Source organism: Bacillus rossius, chromosome 10 (assembly GCF_032445375.1).
Source record: "Bacillus rossius redtenbacheri isolate Brsri chromosome 10, Brsri_v3, whole genome shotgun sequence".
Lineage (NCBI taxonomy): Eukaryota > Metazoa > Arthropoda > Insecta > Phasmatodea > Bacillidae > Bacillus > Bacillus rossius.
Genome location: NC_086337.1, coordinates 59,999,675 through 60,020,799, shown reverse-complemented (window position 1 = coordinate 60,020,799; position 21,125 = coordinate 59,999,675). Strand labels below are relative to the sequence as shown.

The 21,125-nt window shown below is 37.2% G+C and overlaps 1 protein-coding gene across 2 annotated transcripts in view; it reads right to left on the bottom strand.

The window, feature by feature from the left end:
• Positions 1–283: 283 nt before the first annotated feature.
• The window catches only part of LOC134536292 (CXXC-type zinc finger protein 1-like), a 41,816-nt gene continuing 20,974 nt past the window's right edge, over positions 284–21,125 (bottom strand). For both annotated transcript variants that reach the window (XM_063376043.1, XM_063376044.1), the window contains exons 7-12: positions 16,488–16,667; positions 14,735–14,872; positions 12,126–12,287; positions 10,854–11,012; positions 8,362–8,499; positions 284–511 (exon numbers count right to left, since the gene is read on the bottom strand). In XM_063376043.1, coding sequence (XP_063232113.1) covers positions 347–511; positions 8,362–8,499; positions 10,854–11,012; positions 12,126–12,287; positions 14,735–14,872; positions 16,488–16,667 — 942 coding nt within the window. In that variant the 3' untranslated portion in view covers positions 284–346. The remainder of the gene's footprint in view (positions 512–8,361; positions 8,500–10,853; positions 11,013–12,125; positions 12,288–14,734; positions 14,873–16,487; positions 16,668–21,125) is intronic.

Genomic DNA, 21,125 nt, shown 5'->3' with positions numbered 1-21,125 from the left:
CAAATCATGCAGCAATTTATTCAAAACCATGGTTATCGAATAGCATTATTTCGATGGGCAGGTATGAATACAAGATATATCATGATTGGAGATCCTGAATTGAAACAATTCAAATTGCTGAAATTTTATTTGTTATTACTTGTATGTGCCTATTGCTCCTAATTTGCTGCTACTAAGTGCAAAACTGAATGCTGAAGCAAGTATTTTATCCTACAAAAAACTGTTCCCAGTAAGAGTTCATTTGATGAGGGAAACCATAACCTTAAGAAAAGAACAAAAAAGATTATTTGCACAATGATTTTAATGGAACCAAGTGGTCCGAACACAACACAAGGAGCGTGGAAGCTCACGCCTGGTACTGGCGCTGCAGCTTCTCTATGGCCTCGCGACCTTGCTCCATGAGCTCGTGGTCGTACGTGGAGTGCAGCATGAGTGCCAACACGCCGGCTCGACTGGCCATCAGGTGCCTGATCTGCCGCTCCTGCTCCACCAGCTCGTCCAGCTTCAGCCACTGCAACCACACCTCTGCGCTCACACCCCCGTGCCTGCGATTGTTTAGTGGCATACGTAACAGTACATCATATCAGTATATCAGAGCTGCCACAGGTTTCTGGCTTAAATCCCGGTCTCAGACCTAACAAATCCTGGAAACTTAGTGTAGAAATCCAGTAAAAAATCCTAGAAACTTAAAATGAAATCCTGTAAAATCCTTGCAATATAAATAAAATAACCGTACACCAAAATTATAATCAGGAAACTTACCAAAAAAAATGTATTCGCCTTTGTTACTAAAATATGTACTGGTAAATTAAAAATAGTCCAATTAAAATCGACACACATTTTTAAGTCAAATTTTTGTAAAATACAAAATTCCATAGTTATTTTTACCCAATAAATTGTTTGTGGTCATGAAGCTGGCATGTTTATGTTTTTGTTGCTGAGTAATACACTGAGTTTGTGGACTGCTATACTTAGTTGAAATAAATGCTGTCTTTCACAAACCAACTCGAATCCCTTTTTGAGATTTCTTGCTTTCTTTCTCATCTGAAGAGTGGGCTTGAATGCATCTTTTTTTCTTCCTAGCAGATACTTGCATCAAAGCATTTAGCATTGGTGACTGCAGAGATGACCGATATATGCTGTTTATGAGTTTCAATTGGCTCTCTCTACACTTGCAATACTGTGAGGGAGAATCAACATTGCTCGTGCCAACTTGCAGTGTTTAGAAAATGCAGTTTGCCATTTCTCTCACACTTGGACACTGTGCCAAAAAAATAATAGTCTGTAGGCTGAATGTCTGATGCAGATACATCCACAAGTGAATAAGCAAAATACTCAGCATTCAAAGAATCATGATCATCATTAGAAATAGGGGTGAGCCGATCACCACATTTGCTGATCATGCCGATGCCCGAAATGTGGTACCGATCATGCCGATTTTTTTGACCGATTAGTGCTCTTTTAAGTTGGTTGTAAAATATGCTCCAAATTTCTTAAGTTAAATAATTTTACTTGAAACTACTCATTACAGAATACCCTAAACAAATTGGTTACATATATTTATATAACAAACTTTTGATTTAGACACTGATTATTAGTTGTTCCCATAATCTAATATGGAAATCTATTAATCCCTTTAACAAAATCTATAACACACTGTTGACCAACTAATTATCGTCACACAATTCGAAAATGAATGTTTGTTTACATTTTTCCGCTTTTTGGGGCGATTTAAAATGCTTTCTGCTTGATATTAAGACGCTGTTCCAACTATATGCCAGCGCCCCCGGCTGACGTGGTATGGCCACTCACGTAAGGCTGTTCCAAACACCGCCACCGTTCGCCCAATCATCTGCTTGCTTTTGTATTTATCGGGTGTCGCTGTTCCAAGCTGACGTCAGTGCCCTGAGTGGTGTGCGTAGGCTTTTAAAACTTCGCCTGTTTGTCTTATCTATCCAAACATTATGCCGGATAGGAAAATAAACCCCGTAGTTTTACGTATTTTTACAGTATATTTTTGAGTTTAACATTATAACGTGAGCGTTTGTAAGCTTTTGTTTGCTTTAGTGCATTTATGACATGTTCAGTGGCGGCCATGTTGCGGTGTTTGTTTACCAGTGACGAGAAAAGTCTTTTACCCAGTACATATTTAAATTTCGCTTAAAAACACTGCGATTTTGTGTAAAAACGCTGTGTTATGGCGATTTCGCGTAAAAACTGTATTTTACGGTGATTTCGCGTTTATCGTTGTTTAATCGCGATCGCGAAAAGAACAAGCATGACTTATTAAATGGTTTGGTGTGCTTTTGTTTACTTTTTTTTAACAAACGTACTTTTCATGAATATATTTATTTTTTAAGAATAACTTTACTTAATTTTTTTTTCTGCAGAAAAGATTAAAACACGTTAGTAACGTAAATGGTACTTAAAAACGTCAAGCAACAGCTCTGAAGCAAAAAATATGTCAGCGCTTTTGTGTTACGTAGAGATTTTTTTTGTCTTCAGAAAGCGGTAATCGGCAAAAAGGATCGGCATGCATGAAGCCGATCATTCAAAATACAAAAATGACCAAAATCGGCCGATCTTAATAATCGGCAATCGGCATCGGCTCACCCCTAATTAGAAATGACATTTGGGAAAGCATTGATCAAATAATAATATAAATATTAAACAAAATCATACTATCACTTTATATTCATCGCAACCACATAATATATGATAGATAAGCCTCTCACAAAGCTCAATTGGTATGAAAGTTATTTTCTTTTTCAGATAATAAAATAAAGTACTATAATGAGTTATGTTATCTATTTATAAGTTAAAGTAGCTTAACTTAATTAGTTACCCTAGATATATATAACTATATACAATCCATGAAAGATTCAATGTTTATTTTATGTGCTGTTTTGTTTTAGTGTTGTCCAATTATGTGTACTTTTATTTTATCATCTAAAGCATTCTTGCCATAGATAGGAATTTTAAATTACAAATAAAAAAAATTTGAAATGGTATTTTATAGCAAAATGCAAGCATAAACAAAGTAAATTTTAAAAATAAATTAAATTCCACAGTTCATGCACCTCATTACTATTTAAAAACAATTACTCACACACACAAATGTTTTTAGTAGGCATGTGCGAGAAAGACTTTTTTGAATTCGAGACGAGATCGAGAAAGCAATTTTAAAATTCTCGAGAATCGAGTCGAGATCGAGAAATCTGTACTTTAGTTAACAGGATAATATGATCCAAAAAAGTAAAACTCAATAATCTGACAAACATACATAATTATTCAATAATTTTATCAAGTATCCACAAAAGACGATGAATGAAACATTAGTTTACAAAGAAAGAACACTCTAGTGGCTAGCCTAATTTAAGGTCTAAAGCGGCTATTTAAAAACACCAGCTTTTCAACATTTTCAGCCAACAAATTTTCACGCCTAATGCTCACAGTGTTTCCAGCAGTACTAAATAGTCGTTCGCTTTCAACTTGTGTAGCTGGTATTGCCAGATACCTTCTTGCTACTTTAGCCAGAGCTGGAAAGCGTACAGTAGAACCCCGATTTAACGAAGTGCTATGGTTACCGAAAATGTTTACTCTAAATCAATGTTTCGTTAAATCCGATTTACCGATTTTCAATGACCCCCGCACTCATAATCGCGTCCCTACGTTTCCATATCGTAGACAGGGTCGACGCTGATATCTTGTGCTGCCGTGCTATCTCAGACTTCGTCAACTTTGCATCTTCAACGTATTTTAATCTCGCTCGTACGGCCCCCGGTTCGTACGTACACCTCGGTCGTACATACAGATTTTCAGAAACCGTGAAAAATGAGGCATAAAATAAAAGTTTAAAAATATGTAAAGTGTAAGAAATACGTTAAAGTGTATTAAAATACAGTCGCAACCTGCAGCGTTTATAACAAATACGAGCTACATACACATTGCGTCACAGTAAAAAATTAAAAATTAAAAAATTGGCCGCAAATTGATGGAAAATTTCCGTTAATAGCGCGCCGTACGCGGAGAAAGGTCATTGTACTCGGTCAGCTGCTATTACGGCGCGGCGTAGCCGCCGGCTGACTCTCTTTGTTCGCTGAGCTGCGCAGAACTTATAAAAAACGTATTCCTAAAACTAAACACCGCGCACAAAGCTCTTACTGAGAATAATAAAGCTGTAGCAAACCGTATGTATTCGGTACTGAGTAACGGGTGCGCCATCTAGTAACGAGTAACGAAACGTTACACACGGCTGCATCTCGTTACTCGCATTTATTGTATGTTTTACGCATGCGCGCGCATATTCGATGAATTTGCGTTACAAAGAACGATGTTTGTTTATTAAGTAAAGTATAATTTGGAAATTCGTCGTCAAAGTTTTTTACTGTTTATTAAAAGTATTGTGTGTGTAGACAAAGTTTGAGATTGGAACAGAAACAACGTAAGAAAGTATTGTTTACAAATTAGAAATATGTTTTTATTATCGCGTATTTTCACGTTTTTTTTTGTTCTTATCTTAAAAGACAGTATAAAAAAGCCGCTCTAATGAGATTTAATTGTTTCTTGGTTAACAAAAACTTTTAATTATCAAATATTGTTCATTGTTTATATTCTATTTATTATTATTTACGCGATGTCATACTGTACGCGTACGCAATACGACTCGATTCGTTGCTGCAACATAACATAGCATGTTATGCGGTATCAGAAGTAACGAGTAATGTAACGTGATACGATAGTAACGAGTACTAATTGTTATAGTAACGAATACATACGGGGACGCTTTTTTTCGTTACTTTTACACCTCTAGAGAATAACGATAATAGCGTATTGGTGTGACGTGGTCACAAGTTGAAAAAACCTGGAGGATGGGAAAGGGAATATTTGGAAACGTGTGATTATTGGCTAGCACTGTTACTATGCGGGCGTGTTTGGAAGATAATGTGGTGAGTCAAGCCAGGCATAGAAGAGGGGGAGGGGGATGCGGACAAAGAAACCCTTCATGACGTCATGTGTCGCGGACAGTCTATCTATCCAGGCGCGCGCAATGACACGCACCTACGCAATTCAGTTACAGCGCCCGCAGTTTTTAAGCAATTTGAACAATTTTTTTAATTTTTTCGTATTTGGACAGATGATGCAAAGACACATATTAATATATAGTACCTCCATTCTATTACTGACACCACAAAGTGTAATTTTTAATAAGATTCCATTACTATTTACTTTCATTTTTTGGAAATCTATATTATTATTTTAATAAATTGGTGTTTTTTGATGGTTCCTGAAAACCTTTACGTTAAATCGCTGTTTTCGTTAAATCCGTGTTCGCAAAATCGGGGTTCTACTGTATCTTGTTGTTTTTCCACCAGGTAAGTGGGTCACCGTTCCTTGGAATTACATCTTCACGTAAATATATTTTTAGTTCTTCCTCCAGACTTGATGATTTAGTCCTAACTGATGATTGTGATGTCTTCTTCAACACTTCAAAACTTGACCACAGTGAGCAAGTCTCTTTAGCTTCAGTCACCTGCACCAGTTCTGGTTCAGGACGATAATCATTTTCAGGTTGCTGATGTGAAGTGATGTATTTCGTGCACAACAACTTTTCATGGTCTTGCAATATCACAGTCTTGAATCTAGGGTCAAGCGCCATTGAAAGAAGATCTTCTTTCACACAAGAATATGAAGGAAATCTTGATTTTAAACCTCTTTGCAGTGATTTAGCAAATGCAGTACCAGATTTGCATTGGTCTGTTTGGACATAGTTTGTAAGCATTGTTTCAATTCCATATATCAATGGGATTTTTGATGACAGTGTTGGGAACTTTGAGTAACATAACTCGGTTGTGGCCTCATCTATTGGTTGCAAAATATGTGCAATGCTAGCAGCTAGTTTCCACTCACTAGAGGTGAAGTTCTCCACTGCCATGCTCTCTCCTAAATCAGCAGAAATGGGCACCTGCTGCTCAACAAGACGTGACAGCATGGTGTATTCACTATTCCATCTAGTTGGCACCATTGGCAGTAGCTCGTGAACAGGTTTGTTTAGCTTCACTTGAAGTGCATGCAGCCTCTCACGAGCAACATTACTGTGTCGATAATGGCCAACAATAGCTCGTCCTTTTGCCAAAAGTGCTGTAATATCATGTTCATTTTTTGCATCGTGCAGTGCCAACTGTAGTGTATGTGCAAAACACTGAACATGATGAAATAAGGTTTTCCTTATGGCACATTTAAGGTTTTTTGCATTGTCTGTTATGACATAAACTGGGACTTGATCAGTTGGCAAATTCCATTCTTCCATTGCCCCTACAAGCTTTGCATGTACTGCATCTGCAGTATGTGAGCCTGGAAAGTGGTAATTGCCAAGAATATGGCATTTTAATTTGAACTCTTCTGTTAGGTAATGGCCTGTAAGCGAAATGTAGCTTTCATGTCTCCTAGATGACCATGTATCGGTAGTGAAAGAAAGCGACTCCAGACCATTGATGGCATCTGTACTAATTTCATCAGCCAGTTTGGTTCTTTCCTCTTGATACAACTGTGGTATAACCGTCCTTGAAAATGTTGTTCGTGAAGGAATCTCGTAGCTAGGTTCTAATTCGTTGATTAGACCTCTGAAGCCATGGTCATCCACCATGCTGTAAGGTTGAAAATCACAAGCCATCATGATAGCAATTTTTTTGTCTATTTGATTTTTCCTCACATCGCTGATGCAAAGCTTCTGTTTTTTTGCAACACACTCAAACATTGAAAGTTGTCGACTAGAAGTCTTCTTTTCTTCAGCAGTTATTTTGTTGAATTCTTTTTCAGCGGCTGGATGTTGTTTCAAGTGCCGCAAAAGTCCACTTGTCGAGCATGAAGGCGTTTTAATAATGTTTTTACACAATTTACATTCGCCACCTTCTTTCTTTTTTAAATAAAAGTTCCATATTGTGGCCATTTTCCGTTCTTTTTTATCCACACCACTAACACTTTCCTCCATCGCACTCAACTTTACTTGTTTTCGGTTTGCAATTACAACTTTACCTTTACACTCACTTAACAGTTTATTTGCCTACTGTCGGATGTAAACATACGTTATTGACTGACTCCATAGTATATACAGTTTCCTTGAGCCATGGACGGTACTTGATCATGAAAGTCTGAACATTCACCACTATCGATATGTCACTATCAATACGGACCGCAATTTAAACATCATGTTGCTTGTTATATACTGCTGGCCGTGTGTATAACCTAAGGCCATAAAACAAAATGCAATCGCGGAAGAATTCTTCAGTCATGTTTATATTTTTATTTTTTACCGTACCGTTTTACGTTGATACTTGATATTGATACCGAAAATGATTTATTTTTAACTTTAATGTTGGTTTTATTAACGGAAAATAAATATTTTCTTCTGTAGTTTAATGTGATAACCACAGCACAATTCATTGTTTACGTTTGCCGTTTCATCTAGTGACTTGTGAACGGAAGTTGTTCGTTTTTAACTTTTTAATAATTTATCGTGTATACTATCGTAACAAGTATATTTTATTTTATTCGATCTACGTTACGTTGAAGATATGTTAATTATTTCAACACGCAACGCAAAATGCTGCCTCAATATATTATATTACCTAACCTATTTCTTGTTTACAAAATTCTCGAAAATTCCGAGCCAAAAAAATTATCTCGAGACGAGATCGAGAAAATTTCTGTCTCGACTCGTTCTCGATGATGCCGAGACTCGCACATCACTAGTTTTTAGAAAGCGGCTTTAACATTTGTATTACAAACTATTTTATTTGGCAAATAGATATTTTAAAATTTAAAGCAATGAAAATAAATATATTGTACTCAAAATAGTATTAACAAATATTTTAACCTTTAAATCTTGAATAGTGATATCATCAATGAAACTAAACTAATAACACTGACATCTTATATTTAAGAAAAGAGCGGAGGTAAAGCTCACGTCACAGAGGCAGGGATGCCAAATTGGGGTTTTCCCCCCAAATTTAGGGGGAACCAAAAAAAAGTTATCAGCAAAAATACCTATACGAAATGGGAGACCGATTCAGAACTTCAAGGTTAGTAAACATGTATTCTTTAAACTGAAATTAAACTCGTACATATATAAAATTGTAGATACTGAATGTTATTTTTCAAAATTATTATGCTCTGTTTCGGCAGAAAAATAAGGAAAGGTAAGGTTCAAGAGATTTTTTTTTTTTTAAGCTCTCAAACAGGGTGTACAATGAAAACTTTAGGGGTTTTTAATCGAAATGTAGGGGGATTTGAAGTTGTTCCTAGGGGGAACACTCTGCAGGGGTTGGCATCACTGCACAGAGGTACGGTGGTTGTCGTTACCTGGCGTACTCGCTCCATGTCGATCTGTGCGCGGTGCAGCTTCTCCCAGCAGTAGTGTCGCAGGCAGGTCTTCTTGGCCGCCCGGCAGAACTCCCCCGTGAGATCAAACACGTTCGTCACCAGCGGGCAGCCGCACACCTGTCCACACACACGGTGAGAACGAGGACCGCAGTCGCAATTCAGTTCTACACAAACTTGTAGCAAAATGCATCATCAAATTACAATAACTAGAACTTCATTATCTCACACGTGAAAACAAGAAATCCATCCAGTCTTGTGGTTCTTCACAATTTATTGTGTTCAAAGTTGAAAATAGGTAATTCTTCAGTTCTTGGACAGACAAGAAACGTGCATATCAAAGCATCTGCAAATATCCACTTTTGTATGGCGAAATTTTGTTTACACAATTGTTTTTGAACTGTGTAAATCACATGTTAACAATTAATTTCACATTTTTTGTTGGAAAAAATTCTCTTAAACAAACACAATCACGTTCAAACAACTGTTTACGTTTAGGAATAGAAAAATTTACAATCATTTTCATTGCATTTTGAAAATCAGTGGTGCCAACTGCTTTTCTAAATATTTATATTGTAGTAAAACAAGCATCGCCTAACATTGCTTTACACATACACTTATTTTAATAAATGCCCAGTAAGCTGTTTATTTTCATAAACCACATTTACAACTATTTTCACTCATAAGTTATAAGGGCAGAGATATTAAACCAAAAGACGGTATCTTGTTTTAAACATTTTTTTGTGTTCACGTCGCCAAAGTTTCGGTTCACGGCAGTATGGTTTACCATGGCATGTGGCACAAAAAAAAGGGGGAGGGGGTTTACAATGACACAAGAATGACCACACACAGTAATATATAGTAAATAAACTTCACACTATTCTTTTTCAATTTAACTGCTCCATCTCAACTTTTTTCTAATGGGTTTGCTATTAAATGCAGCACTTGTAAATTGCAAATTTTTAAATCCCGGGTACGTAAAAAATGGCCCTACTATAGGTTAAGTCTAGCTCATTTTGTCTTCCACTACTGAAAACATTAAATAATATTATTAAATTTTTTTTACAAATCAAATCTAATTCTTTAAAGCAACAAAGCAATTAAAACACAGTAAAACAGAATAGTATTACTGTATTTGCTGGTGTGTTGTCTGTGTTGTGTAACTTTTGTCAATTTTGACAGTCATAAGTATTACCAACAGTCTGCATCTCCTTATGCCACTGTTCTGTCAACAGTGTTGGCAAACTTCACATGGCTGTCAGAGTTCGTAATCAATCATCATGTGTTGCTTTGCACACAACAACATGTAAATGCGACCTAAAGAAAATGTCGTTAATTGAGGGAAATGTAAATACCAAGAACGCAAATACAGGATTTCATTTTAACGCTTTGTATTATGAGATCTTAAATATATGCAAAACTAGTTTTGGGCCACAATGGAACTTCGAATTACATACATATTATATATTATACACAAAGAATTAACACTTCACATCCTATTCAATTTGCTAGGGATTCAAACAGCTTTGTAATAACGAGAATTTTGGCTTAAACTGATAATGTATTAACGAGGTTTCACTGTACTTAACCAATTTGGATAAAATTAAGTTCAGAGGTAGCTAACAAACTTTATTAACAATACGTGATATATAATTACAAGATTACACACCTAAGGAGTGAAAATAGGGCAGGTTTAGTTCTAAAAAAAATAAAATTTCTCCTAAAAGAAAGTTAGGAAACTCACAATGAATTAAGTACAAAAAGAGAAATGTCACGAGCTTGTAACAACCCAGATTACAGCCTTCCTCATACAATCCAGTAATAATAATTTGTTATAAATTTTTTTTGTCAAATTTCAGGTTTGATGTAAAGCCTTTTCCTTTTAGAAGTTATTGTAAATGTAATTCTCTGGGTTTATTGTTTTTATTTTTATAATTCATAAGTTTATTTTTCGAGTGATTTTTTTTTGCTGGCTTCTTTGTGTGGGAAGGCATGCTGATGTGATTTTCCTTTGTTATTTCCACGACCAAGGCTTTGTTTCACACGCTAGGCGTGGGAGTCACGGTCACGGGAATGCGAGAGAGAGACAAAATCGCTGCGTCGTGGGAACAGAAGTAAGCCTTTCGTTGAGCCTCTGTTGCCATGCGCCGTGATTGGCTTGAAATTACGTCAGCGAGCCCAGGACACTGCCCGCACAAAGGGAAGGAAGGCTGTAAGATCAGTCGTTGTTCGAGCGCCGGGCCGAGCAGGCCGTGGCCGGGCGATGGCTCAGTGTTTTATATATATTTTTTTAAGGTGTATTTAATTTTTATTTATTCTGTTCGGAATATAGTGTAATTTTTACATGAATTAAAAAAACAGGTAATCCATTGAACATTGTGTATAAATTTTTTCGTGACCTGCTTTTAACCTGTATATTCCACTCATCACCTAATTTCGAGCTAGCCGTGGGTGGTGGGTGGTGACAAGCTCACCTCGGTCGGAGACACCTTGGCCTCCTTGCAGTGCTCCGGGCACAGGACTCGCAGCCTCTTGCAGTAGGTGCGGTTCATGGGGTTGTAGTAGTCACAGAACATGTTGTTGCCTTCGATGCGGGTCTTGTAGATGGACCCGAACGACGACTGGCTCTCGTACTGGAAGCCGAGCAGCATGACAACTTTTACACTCTCATCCTTCCAACAATGCTCATCCGGCATTCACCATTCAAGTCGAGACAACTGCGAGGGGGAATGAGATAAGAAGAAACCATCATCATTCGCCTGCCTGTAGTTACATGGTGGATATCATAGAAAAACAAATACAGGGAATAATGAAATTCAATTCAATACCGGATGTTCACGAATAAGTGTCACACGTTTTACGGTCAGTCCGCTGTGCCACCGCTCAGGTTTACCAACGCTGTCGCAAGATGGAATTTACATTCCATAACACCTGCTACAAGCGCTTCAGGCAAAAAAGTACAAACTGGTCGAGATTTTATAGTGGCTTCAAACATCTTCTTTATGTACACTTTACAGGAAAAATTATATTATTTTTAGACTAATCAATAACTATAATAGATTAAATCAACTTGAAAATAAAATTAATTACTTAGTACACGTAAATATTCCCATTGTTACGTATTCTCACTTGAAGTCATTTAGTCCCCATGTATTATAAAAATCTATACATCTATTTATTCTCCATCAATTTTTGTAATTTAGTGTTTATGAATCTTTATAAGTTTGTTTAAAATGAATGTTTGTCTCTGTGTCCATTGTTTGTTGTGTTCTTTGTATAATGTATTTATATTTAAAATTTTTTGTATGTTTCATGCATACCCTAGCTATCTCCAAGGAGTGTTGGTGTGCATGTAAATAAAATAAATAAATAAACAACTAAGATTCTAACAAATACATTAAATTTATAACAAATAAATAAGAATTGTTGCAAGATCTCACACAGATTAAAACAAAATAGCATCTTCTGTTGTTCTATTTAAAAAGATTACATCTAATTTTTGACTTAACAAAAAAGAACCAAACAATGAAAATTCTAATTTAACACATAAGGATGTTCCATACAATATCATAAAATTGCAGCAATTAATTTAAAAATGTGTGAAAAATGACCATGATTTGGCCTAACATGCAGCATCTGACGGAACACTGTTATACTGTATAACTAAATTAAAAAAAAGAAAATTACACGAGCAAGCACGTCTACTAAATCAGTTAAGTCTCGAGCAAGTCAAGTGAAGCTGAGACCTTGCAGAAGCACTTCTCTATGTGCTTGATGAAGAGCCGGGAGTTGACCTCGATGCCACACGTGATGCAGTACATGCTCATCTCCGGCTCGTCTTCGCTCTCGTCCTCGCAGTGCGAGTCGATGGTCGCAGTCTTCGCTCCAGTTATGAAGTCGTCCAGCTCCTGAAAACTTGTACAAGTTTTTATATACCCTTCAAACTTTTGGGATGAAAAACAAAACACTAAGATTGCTACCGCAATGGGGGTTGAAGTGTTAGTCAAAGTTTAGAACGCCACCACATGTATGATGGGCATGTGGACCCGGCTGCTCTGTTCCCAGGGCCGTGACGTAGCCCGTGTGTGGCGAGGCCTGTTTCCCCCTGCATCACTGAAAACCTCCGAGAACGACGACAGGTGCATGAAGCTGCTTCCTCTCGCAGCGCTCGCGACTCACTGCCCGCTCTGCAACTCTCGGGAGCGGAGCACTGACGTCAGATCGGCGGGCGGTCGTAGAGGGTGGTGGTGGAAGGAGGAGGCTCACAGCGTGTAAGGGGAGAGGTGGTGGCACATCGGGCTCAGAAGGGCGCAGCCCGGGACCATGTCAAGATCAAATTACAAAGTTTATAATATGTAAAATATAATCCCACTTCAGGTGTAAGGTGTTTACAACTAGCTAGTTTATAAGCACTTCATCCATCAGGTATAAAGACCATATATGGGGAAAAAAAATCCCTTTCGGCACAGCCTACAGGCGTGGGTAGATTTCCAAGTACCTATTTCTTCTGGATATGTTTTGTAAATTTCTAAAACACCTGGAACATTTTAAAAACTTAATGTACACAACATTCTATTTTGTAGTGAGAATGTATCTCGCCTCCCTCGTTGGCTTCAGGTCGAGATGCTGCTGGTGTTATTACCAAACTGTTATCCCAGGTAGCACGCCACTGAAGTTGTGAGTGTGAGATTGGATGCATGGTGTATCCCTGCATAAAGTTACTGTCAGATCTATATGGTCCAATTAATATTCAATAAGATAGAATTGATTAACAAATACAGGTACTGAGTCTATTCAACGATTGGCAATGTTTATATAATTCTAGAGCGAATAATGCAAATATCATTTCACTTACTTATTTCCATTCGACCTTAAGACACAGGAAAATAACACAATTAAAATGAGATTATAATTTCATTTTTTTGTAAAACTTAATTGTTTTAGCTCAGAAATATGATAGGACAAGAGGGTACACAATAAAATTGCCGGAACTAGCTGTGCAGAGTCGGGAGCAATCTTCTTCTATCTGTCGGACCTCCAGGTGGAACTCAGCTACACTGGAGATTATACGGTTTTGCTGAGAATGCAACTACAGTGATGGCGATACCATCAGGAACTGGATCAAAGATCGGTGTCCCTCTAGGTCCTGAAAAGTTTATAGTTGAACTGGATCTCACCAAACGTCAGAAATGATCACAGTGAAGAGCTGCAAACGTCGTATTGAAGCACAATATGTCCGAAAGTGACAGACGCTGAAATGTTTCGCCAATGCGTTGTAACTATGTACCTAATGCTAGCTCGAGACATTCTGAAGAGGGACCTATATCTAATTCAATCACGGGTGATGCGCAACTTCTGCTACTCGAGCGGGCAACATCTTCCTTCAGCAGTCCCGAAGACTTCTCTCCCTACTCCTTCCTTCCAGAGCTAATCAGTTGATTTGGTTGCTCACAGCAACCAAACAACTGTAAGCTTTGACCAGTCCTTCCTCAATAGCGAGGCAGTTGGGAGGTGAAAAGAATAACACTCCAAGGCATAATAATTCAGAAGACCCTGAAACTAAATAGGTATGATAAGATGTGTTATGTGACTGTCAAATGGTTGTCCTCCTAACATACAAAAATTGAAGAACTATTACATTGATTATGATTCATCACCAAATTATGCAAATTAGTTTAAAACAATAATAAAGATTAAAAAATAAAAAACTGTAAACAGCCTGACTGATTACAATATCTTTTTTAACATTCCAAAATGATTGATTAAACATTTTCTAATATTCCATGCAGCGAAAATATTTTGAATTTTTTTTTAACTCAATGCATCCAGCATTGAATAACTTAGTTTTTTTTTACCTTCAAACACTATTTATCATCTCTTGCACTGATAAATGGTCTTATAAAAATTTTCTTGGATCAAGGTTTAAGATATTGATGGTTTAAAATAAATTCGAACAAATTTAACACTAAACAGGTTTTAATCATTTTTTTAAATTTCAACCCCTGTTTTTACAGTAATAGTTAGTTGCATCAAATTTTTTTTATTGATAAATTTTCTAATTTTTACCTATAAATGATAAAAGGATTTGATATAGTATATAATATATATTTTTTTTAAAAAAGTAAAAACTTTTTTGTCTGTCAACCCTTGTTATTTCCACCCCGTGCAGTAATAGTTTGGTCAGCCAAAGAGGGGAGTCCTGCCCACGTCTAAACTGCACAGTACACGGGACCAGTGGCATCCAGAAGCAGTGGGCACAGAGCTTCTGCCCAGCCCGCCTCCCGGCCGTCCCGTGGCGAGACAGCGCCGAACAAGGCTCGCCCAACTGCCGCTAGGGCTGCGCGGGCGGACCCACCTTCTGGCGCTTGTCGAGTTCCTGCAGGGTCTTGCGAACCGCCAGCTGCTGCTTGCGGACACTCTCCAAGGACTTCTTGTTGCCCTCCTCCGCCACCGACGTGGACAGCGACCACTCGTGGATGCGCTGTGGCAGCACCTGCCCCGACACGACACGACAGTCACACCATCTGTCCGTGGCCCGACACCTCGATCCACTGCATCCCTTCTCACATGAGCCACGCTGCGGCGTAGCCTCTATTTGCAGTACCGAAGTATTCCCAGCGGTACCACGTGGAGGAAGAGGTCGCCTTGTCGCATCTTGGGACCGTTCCGTAACTATGTTGGGTGCTGGTCTCGGATACTAGGGCCTGCTCACCCCGACACCTCAAACGACCGCTTCCCTGCTCTCCTTGTAAGTGTAGCAGTCCTTTCAGACCCGCACCATACCCCAGTAATGGACAGCGGCCATTCCGTCATACGGTCTACCCATTGCACTGCACCGTTAGTGTTTATAGTTCACTCAAGAGTCAAGAGCAATCACAGCTGAGGGGGAGGGGGGGGGAGAAAGGATTGGTCAGGCTAGAAAGTAGAAACCCTTTGCCCACTGTTTGATTTAAAATTTATATTCTATCCTTTTGTTGGTGGGAATGATAGTGTGTTTATAATTTCAGAGAAATTGTAGTATATCCCTCCTCCCTATCACCACACAGCATACGCCTCTGCTCAGAGTTCATTGTCACACTAATTTTTTCATCACGGTGCCCTTTTCTCTTGCGGAATACAGTTCACATTTCAAATGCTCAAATGTGGTATCATCGTTACAACTACACTGGCATTGAGTAACGCAGCAGAGCACAGTCCCCAAGACCTTCCACTGTATTATAGTTCTCTATGACACACCAATAGCAGAGATTCCACAAATCCCATTACAACTTGTTCCTAGAATAAAATATGTTAGTAAATTTAGAAATTTTTTTTAAAGAGTATGAAGAGGAAGGGGGTGAGCGGGCAAGAAAACTAACTAGTCTCATCAAAAGCAATGATGTAATTTCTCAACCAACCAAGGGGGTAAAGAAAGAAAGAAAAAAATTATAAATCTGATATGTTATGATAGAAATAACTTCTTATGAAAGGAAAACAAGTTTACGAACTCTGAAACTTTTCATGCAGAAGCAAGCTAAACACCTAAAAGTAAATACATAGTTTGTTGCATGATTAAACTCCAACCATAAAAAATTATGACGGGTGTCAAAGTGGATTAATTGATTAATTAATTAATTAATTAATGTGTCTTGGATACATCCGTCCTCTGAAATGTGAGTCGTGTCCTACCATTGTGCCACCCCGCTTTACAAAGGAAACTTCTGTGAGAATGTTGTCTAATATTGATTTTTTTTCTCCCAATTTCTCTTAATCTAAATAGTAGGCCCCGGTCCTGTAATAAAATCTACCAGACTTTCCATGACTAAAATTACAAGTTTCCAGGACTAATTTCCTTAAAATAATTAATGTATGTGGCATTTTTACAACAGAAATAAAGAAAATCCAGCTTCCATCATCCCCATAGCGGGTCTAGTTTAACAAGAATCTGTATACACCAATTTATGTGTTTATGACTGCACAAAAACACCATCAAAAAAAAAAAAATGGTTTCTGTCTGAATAAATGCAGACTGGAGCATGAGACTTTCACTTCATTTACTATCATTGAGAAATTTCAGTGACTTTTCTAGGATTCCGAGAGAATTCCCTGACTTCTCAGCGCGTGAGCACCTGGTAGATGCGACTGGCTGCCAGCTTCATGCCACAGTCGTCGCTGCAGTACTTGCTGGCGTGGCGAGCAGCCTTGGTGCAGGCGGGCCCGTAGCACTGGCGCGGGGCCTCTCCCGGGGCCCGGCCCCCGCCGTGCTCCCCGTCCGAGCTGGAGTCCTTGCGCCGGCGGTGCGACGCGCCCTGCACCGCACACTCTACCATCACTAGCGGCCTGCGAGCGGAACTAGCTTCATTCAAATACTTATTAAATACTTTTTGAATTATTAGATTCTGTTAGATTGGGCATGAGGGACTCATTCACAAAAAAATTAAGATAAAAAGACTGTAGCTTGTGTGAAATCAAGAACTTTTTTCAGAAATTTTTATTTGTGTTTTGCAAAATAGTACATACAGATTTTTTTTATAAGTAAATATAATCTGATATTATGATTAACTTATTAATCTCTTTTTAATTTTAATATATTTTGCATCAATTTTTTTACTCCTGTAAAAGTGTGAAAAACATAATTTCACTGTAGTCATTTGATTTGTAAATTTTTTTTATATTTATGAATATGTAAAATTTAATTCAAAATTTGGTTTAAATTTAAAAAAAACTGGATACACAAGACTAATTAGTACTAGTGAAATAGTTAAACTAATACACATGTTAATGTTAATAAACACAAATTTAAATCAATTAATAGTACAAAGATTTACATTTCATAAACATTAATCAAGCAGATTGAGTACGTACACAATATCAATAAGCTGTTTATTACATAGTTATTTAATGACTGCATCAAAAATTGGTGGCTATAACATAACATTACGTATAGTTAAAACCCAACCAAGATGATATATAAATAAACAACGGCCATCCACACAGAACATTCACTGATACAAATCTGAAAGAACCATGATTTCTGCCACAATATATTTACCATTAGTAAGTTTCAAAAAAATTAACTTAATGAACTTAATACACATATATACAACATAAAACTAATCAATTATTAATAGAGCCAGTTATATTTTTCAAACAAGATTCAAACCAAACGAATGTTTCAAGTTAATGAGGTATGTATAACAAAGTGGATTCCAGCTAACCTAACAACTCTGAGTTTACGATCACATTTATTTTTGGTTAGAGTATTCATTAAACAAATATTGTCAGTTGGAAGCTAGGTATACGACTGGCTATGTTTACTTGGGAATTTTGTGCATCTGTTGACATTAATTTCTGTCAGAAGGATATTGAAGCATGTTCAATACGAACAGGGATGGGCTCAAAGGCAGTCCTACGGGAGCTGCGATGGGGCGGTTGCCCCCCCCCCCCCCAAACACACCCTTGCCTTTCACATAACTTAAAATAATATATTAAAAAAAAAAAAAAAGTTGTCTGTAGAGTTGGTTTATGGACGATAGTTTAACGTGACAACGTCATAACAAAACATTGATGAAATGATTGCATACTTTTATGAATAAAATTGAATCTTTTTATTTTAATAATAAAAGAATAAATTAGGGATGTGCAAGTACCCGATATTTTCTGGTACAGTTCGAATCCACAATTACCCGAACCCGGAATCGTTGTAAGTACATGGATTCGAACAGTATTACGAATATTCACAAAAGTTATAAATTAACTTAATACGGCTCAAAAATACTAGCAGTGAAAAATAAAATTAGTCTACTATTACGTAAGTATTTATAATATGATGTATCAAAGAAAGATATGTAAATTAAATAATTAACACAGTGACATTAAAAGAATTTCGAGATTTCGAGAGCTTAAACTATAATTACGAATTTCGTCGTATAGCAAACTATAAACTAAAAACAATTGCATACCTACAAGAACAAAAGTCTTGGCTATTTATTGAAGAAAAAATGGTTTCGTTTGCTAAAAACGTTTATAAAACTGAGATTTCCCTGTGGCACGCAGTTTATTACGATTGAGTTGGAGAATCGAATATGTTTTGGTTTTCATTTTTTAAAGTGTTTATTATTAATTAAGTTTACATAACTATAAACATTTCAATCTCAGTGTAATAAATAATTGTCAGTAGTTACAGTTAGAAAAAAGAGAACACACATTATTTTTAAATTAATCAGTTATTTTTAATTATTCTGTGCTTAATATTCGGAATCAGATTCATATCTCAAATACAGTAGAATCTCGTTATAGCGAGCACGGTAATAGCGAGAACACAGCTATAACGAGGTATTTTTGAGGAATTTATGGCGTGATCGCTTGTAGCGCGCTTTTGTTATTTGTCTGCTTTATCTCCACCCCTCTCGCTCGCCACTAGACATCTTGCCGTTGACGCGTCACATTCTTCAGCCGTGCAGTCACCACCTAAGTGCGTGGCTTAAAAATAGAATCCCATCCTTTCTATCTTTTATCAAACTTCCGTTAGTTATCTGTGCCGTGTGTAGGCAAAGTTTGAGATTGGAACAGAAACAACGTAAGAAAGTATTTTTTACAAATTTGAAATATGTATGTTTTTGTTTTTATAATCGCTTATTTTCACGTTTTTTTTTGGTTATCTTAAAAGAGATATCAAAAAGCCGCTCTAATGAAATTTAATTGTTTCTTGGTTAACAAAAACTATTAATTATCAAATATTGTTAATTGTTTATATTCTATTTATTATTATTTACGCGACGTCATACTGTACGCGTACGCAATACGACTGGATTCGTTGCTGCAACATAACATAGCATGTTATGCGGTATCAGAAGTAATGAGTAACGTAACGATAGTAACGAGTACTAATTGTTAAAGTAACAAATACATACGGTTACACATTTTTTCGTTACTTTTACACCTCTAGTCGGCACTACCGTATTTATTTCCGAATCGCTAGGGCAGTTTTCTTGTAACTTTTGTTTCGGTCAGTTGTTGGGGTATCTGTCCGAGAAAGGGGTGGTGATGGTTTGAGTTTAATCCCAAATTTATTTTCTAAAAAAGTTGACAGGTTTCTTTAAATGAAAAAAGTATAGTTTTCCAGCGACTATTACGTTTGAGGCGTGCGTGCGTTGCCGCAGCCGCACTCCTGCTATTTTGTAAGGAATTAAATCGTCGCGCTACACTAGCGCCACCTGTCAGCAACATCCCGAACCAACATGGCCGCCAGCAGACAGCCCGCGTCAATAGATAGCAGGACAATGCTGTGTCGGCCGCGGGCTGAGATGCTATACTTACGTGGCTTGATAGGGTATTCTGGTTATTTTGACGCAATCGGTGATCGCATCCGTACTTATGGGGTATCGTTTTAAAGAAAATTCACACATCTGCTCACAGAAATTAAGATTTCGTTAATATAACCTGTTATTTTCCAATTATACAGGTTTAAACACAATTTTTATGCTATTTTCGGTTAATTTTTATTTTTTGGGGGCCAAAATTTGTCCAATTCGGTTATAGCGAGGACACGGTTATAGCGAGGATCAAACCCGGAACCGTGACACCTCGCTATAACGGGACTCTAGTGTATTGCCAGGGATTCGAATCGGATTCATATCTCAAATATTGCCAGGGATTCAAATCGGATTCATATCTCAAATATTGCCAGGGATTCGAATCGGATTCGAACCGAACTGAAAATCAAGGATTCGCACATCCCTAGAATAAATACTTGAAATTATACTAGTAATCAGATTTTTAAAATGCAAGAATAATTAACCTTTATTGCCGAAATTGATGTTGTAATAAGCAATGAAAACCACATTACTTTTCACTTCACTTTATAAACAGTCAAGTGGAAGAGAGATAGATGCGGCACAAGCGTACAATGAGCGTAACGGGACACAGCGTAACGAAACAATGTGTGTTAACAGGATGCAGTAGTGGTGCACCGATGCGGATACCGATGAATCGTAATCGGCGATTATGGGTACTTACCGATTAATCGTAATCGGCGATTATCTTAACGATTACTTTGCCGATTATCTACGTCCCGGCGTAATTTAGTAGGTTTTTACCGTGTAATATTTTGTTACACATTTTAGGACGAAATACGAAAATATTTGTATATATTACAAAATTCATCTAACTCCGTCATAACATGATTACAGATATTTCGTTAAGTTTAATAAATCTTATTGCCTCGAACAAAAAAAATACATTTTTCCTACACGTTTATTTACGTTTCGTCTTTGTCAAGTCTTTTGTTTAGTGGCCTTCTACATTACCTATAGCCAGAGACGTAAAATAGATGGCACGCAATCAAAATACCACAAGCAGTTGCAGTGGATTCTATGACAATCGATCTTTTCGAGTCGTAGTAGCGGTTTCCCGATACCTTCCAGAGTTTATCACTGCGTTTTACAAACTCGTTATGGGAGTCTTTGGTAACATTATCCGTTCGTTGTTGTGTTATTTTTATGTGACGTGAAAATTGAAGAAGTATTTATTATTTTATATATTCAGTCAACATAAATAAAATCACATGTGCTAAAATTGGTTTTATGTCATTTTTATATAATTATAGTGAGATGGCGAGAAGGGAGAAAAAACGTGAAGTGTGGAAACATTTTTCTATAAACTCAAGTGAACAAAATAAAGCTACATGTTTACATTGTTAAACGGTAATTTCTCGATGCAACCTTATGTCATAGTCGATAATAATGCTAGTTTTCTGCAACAAAAAC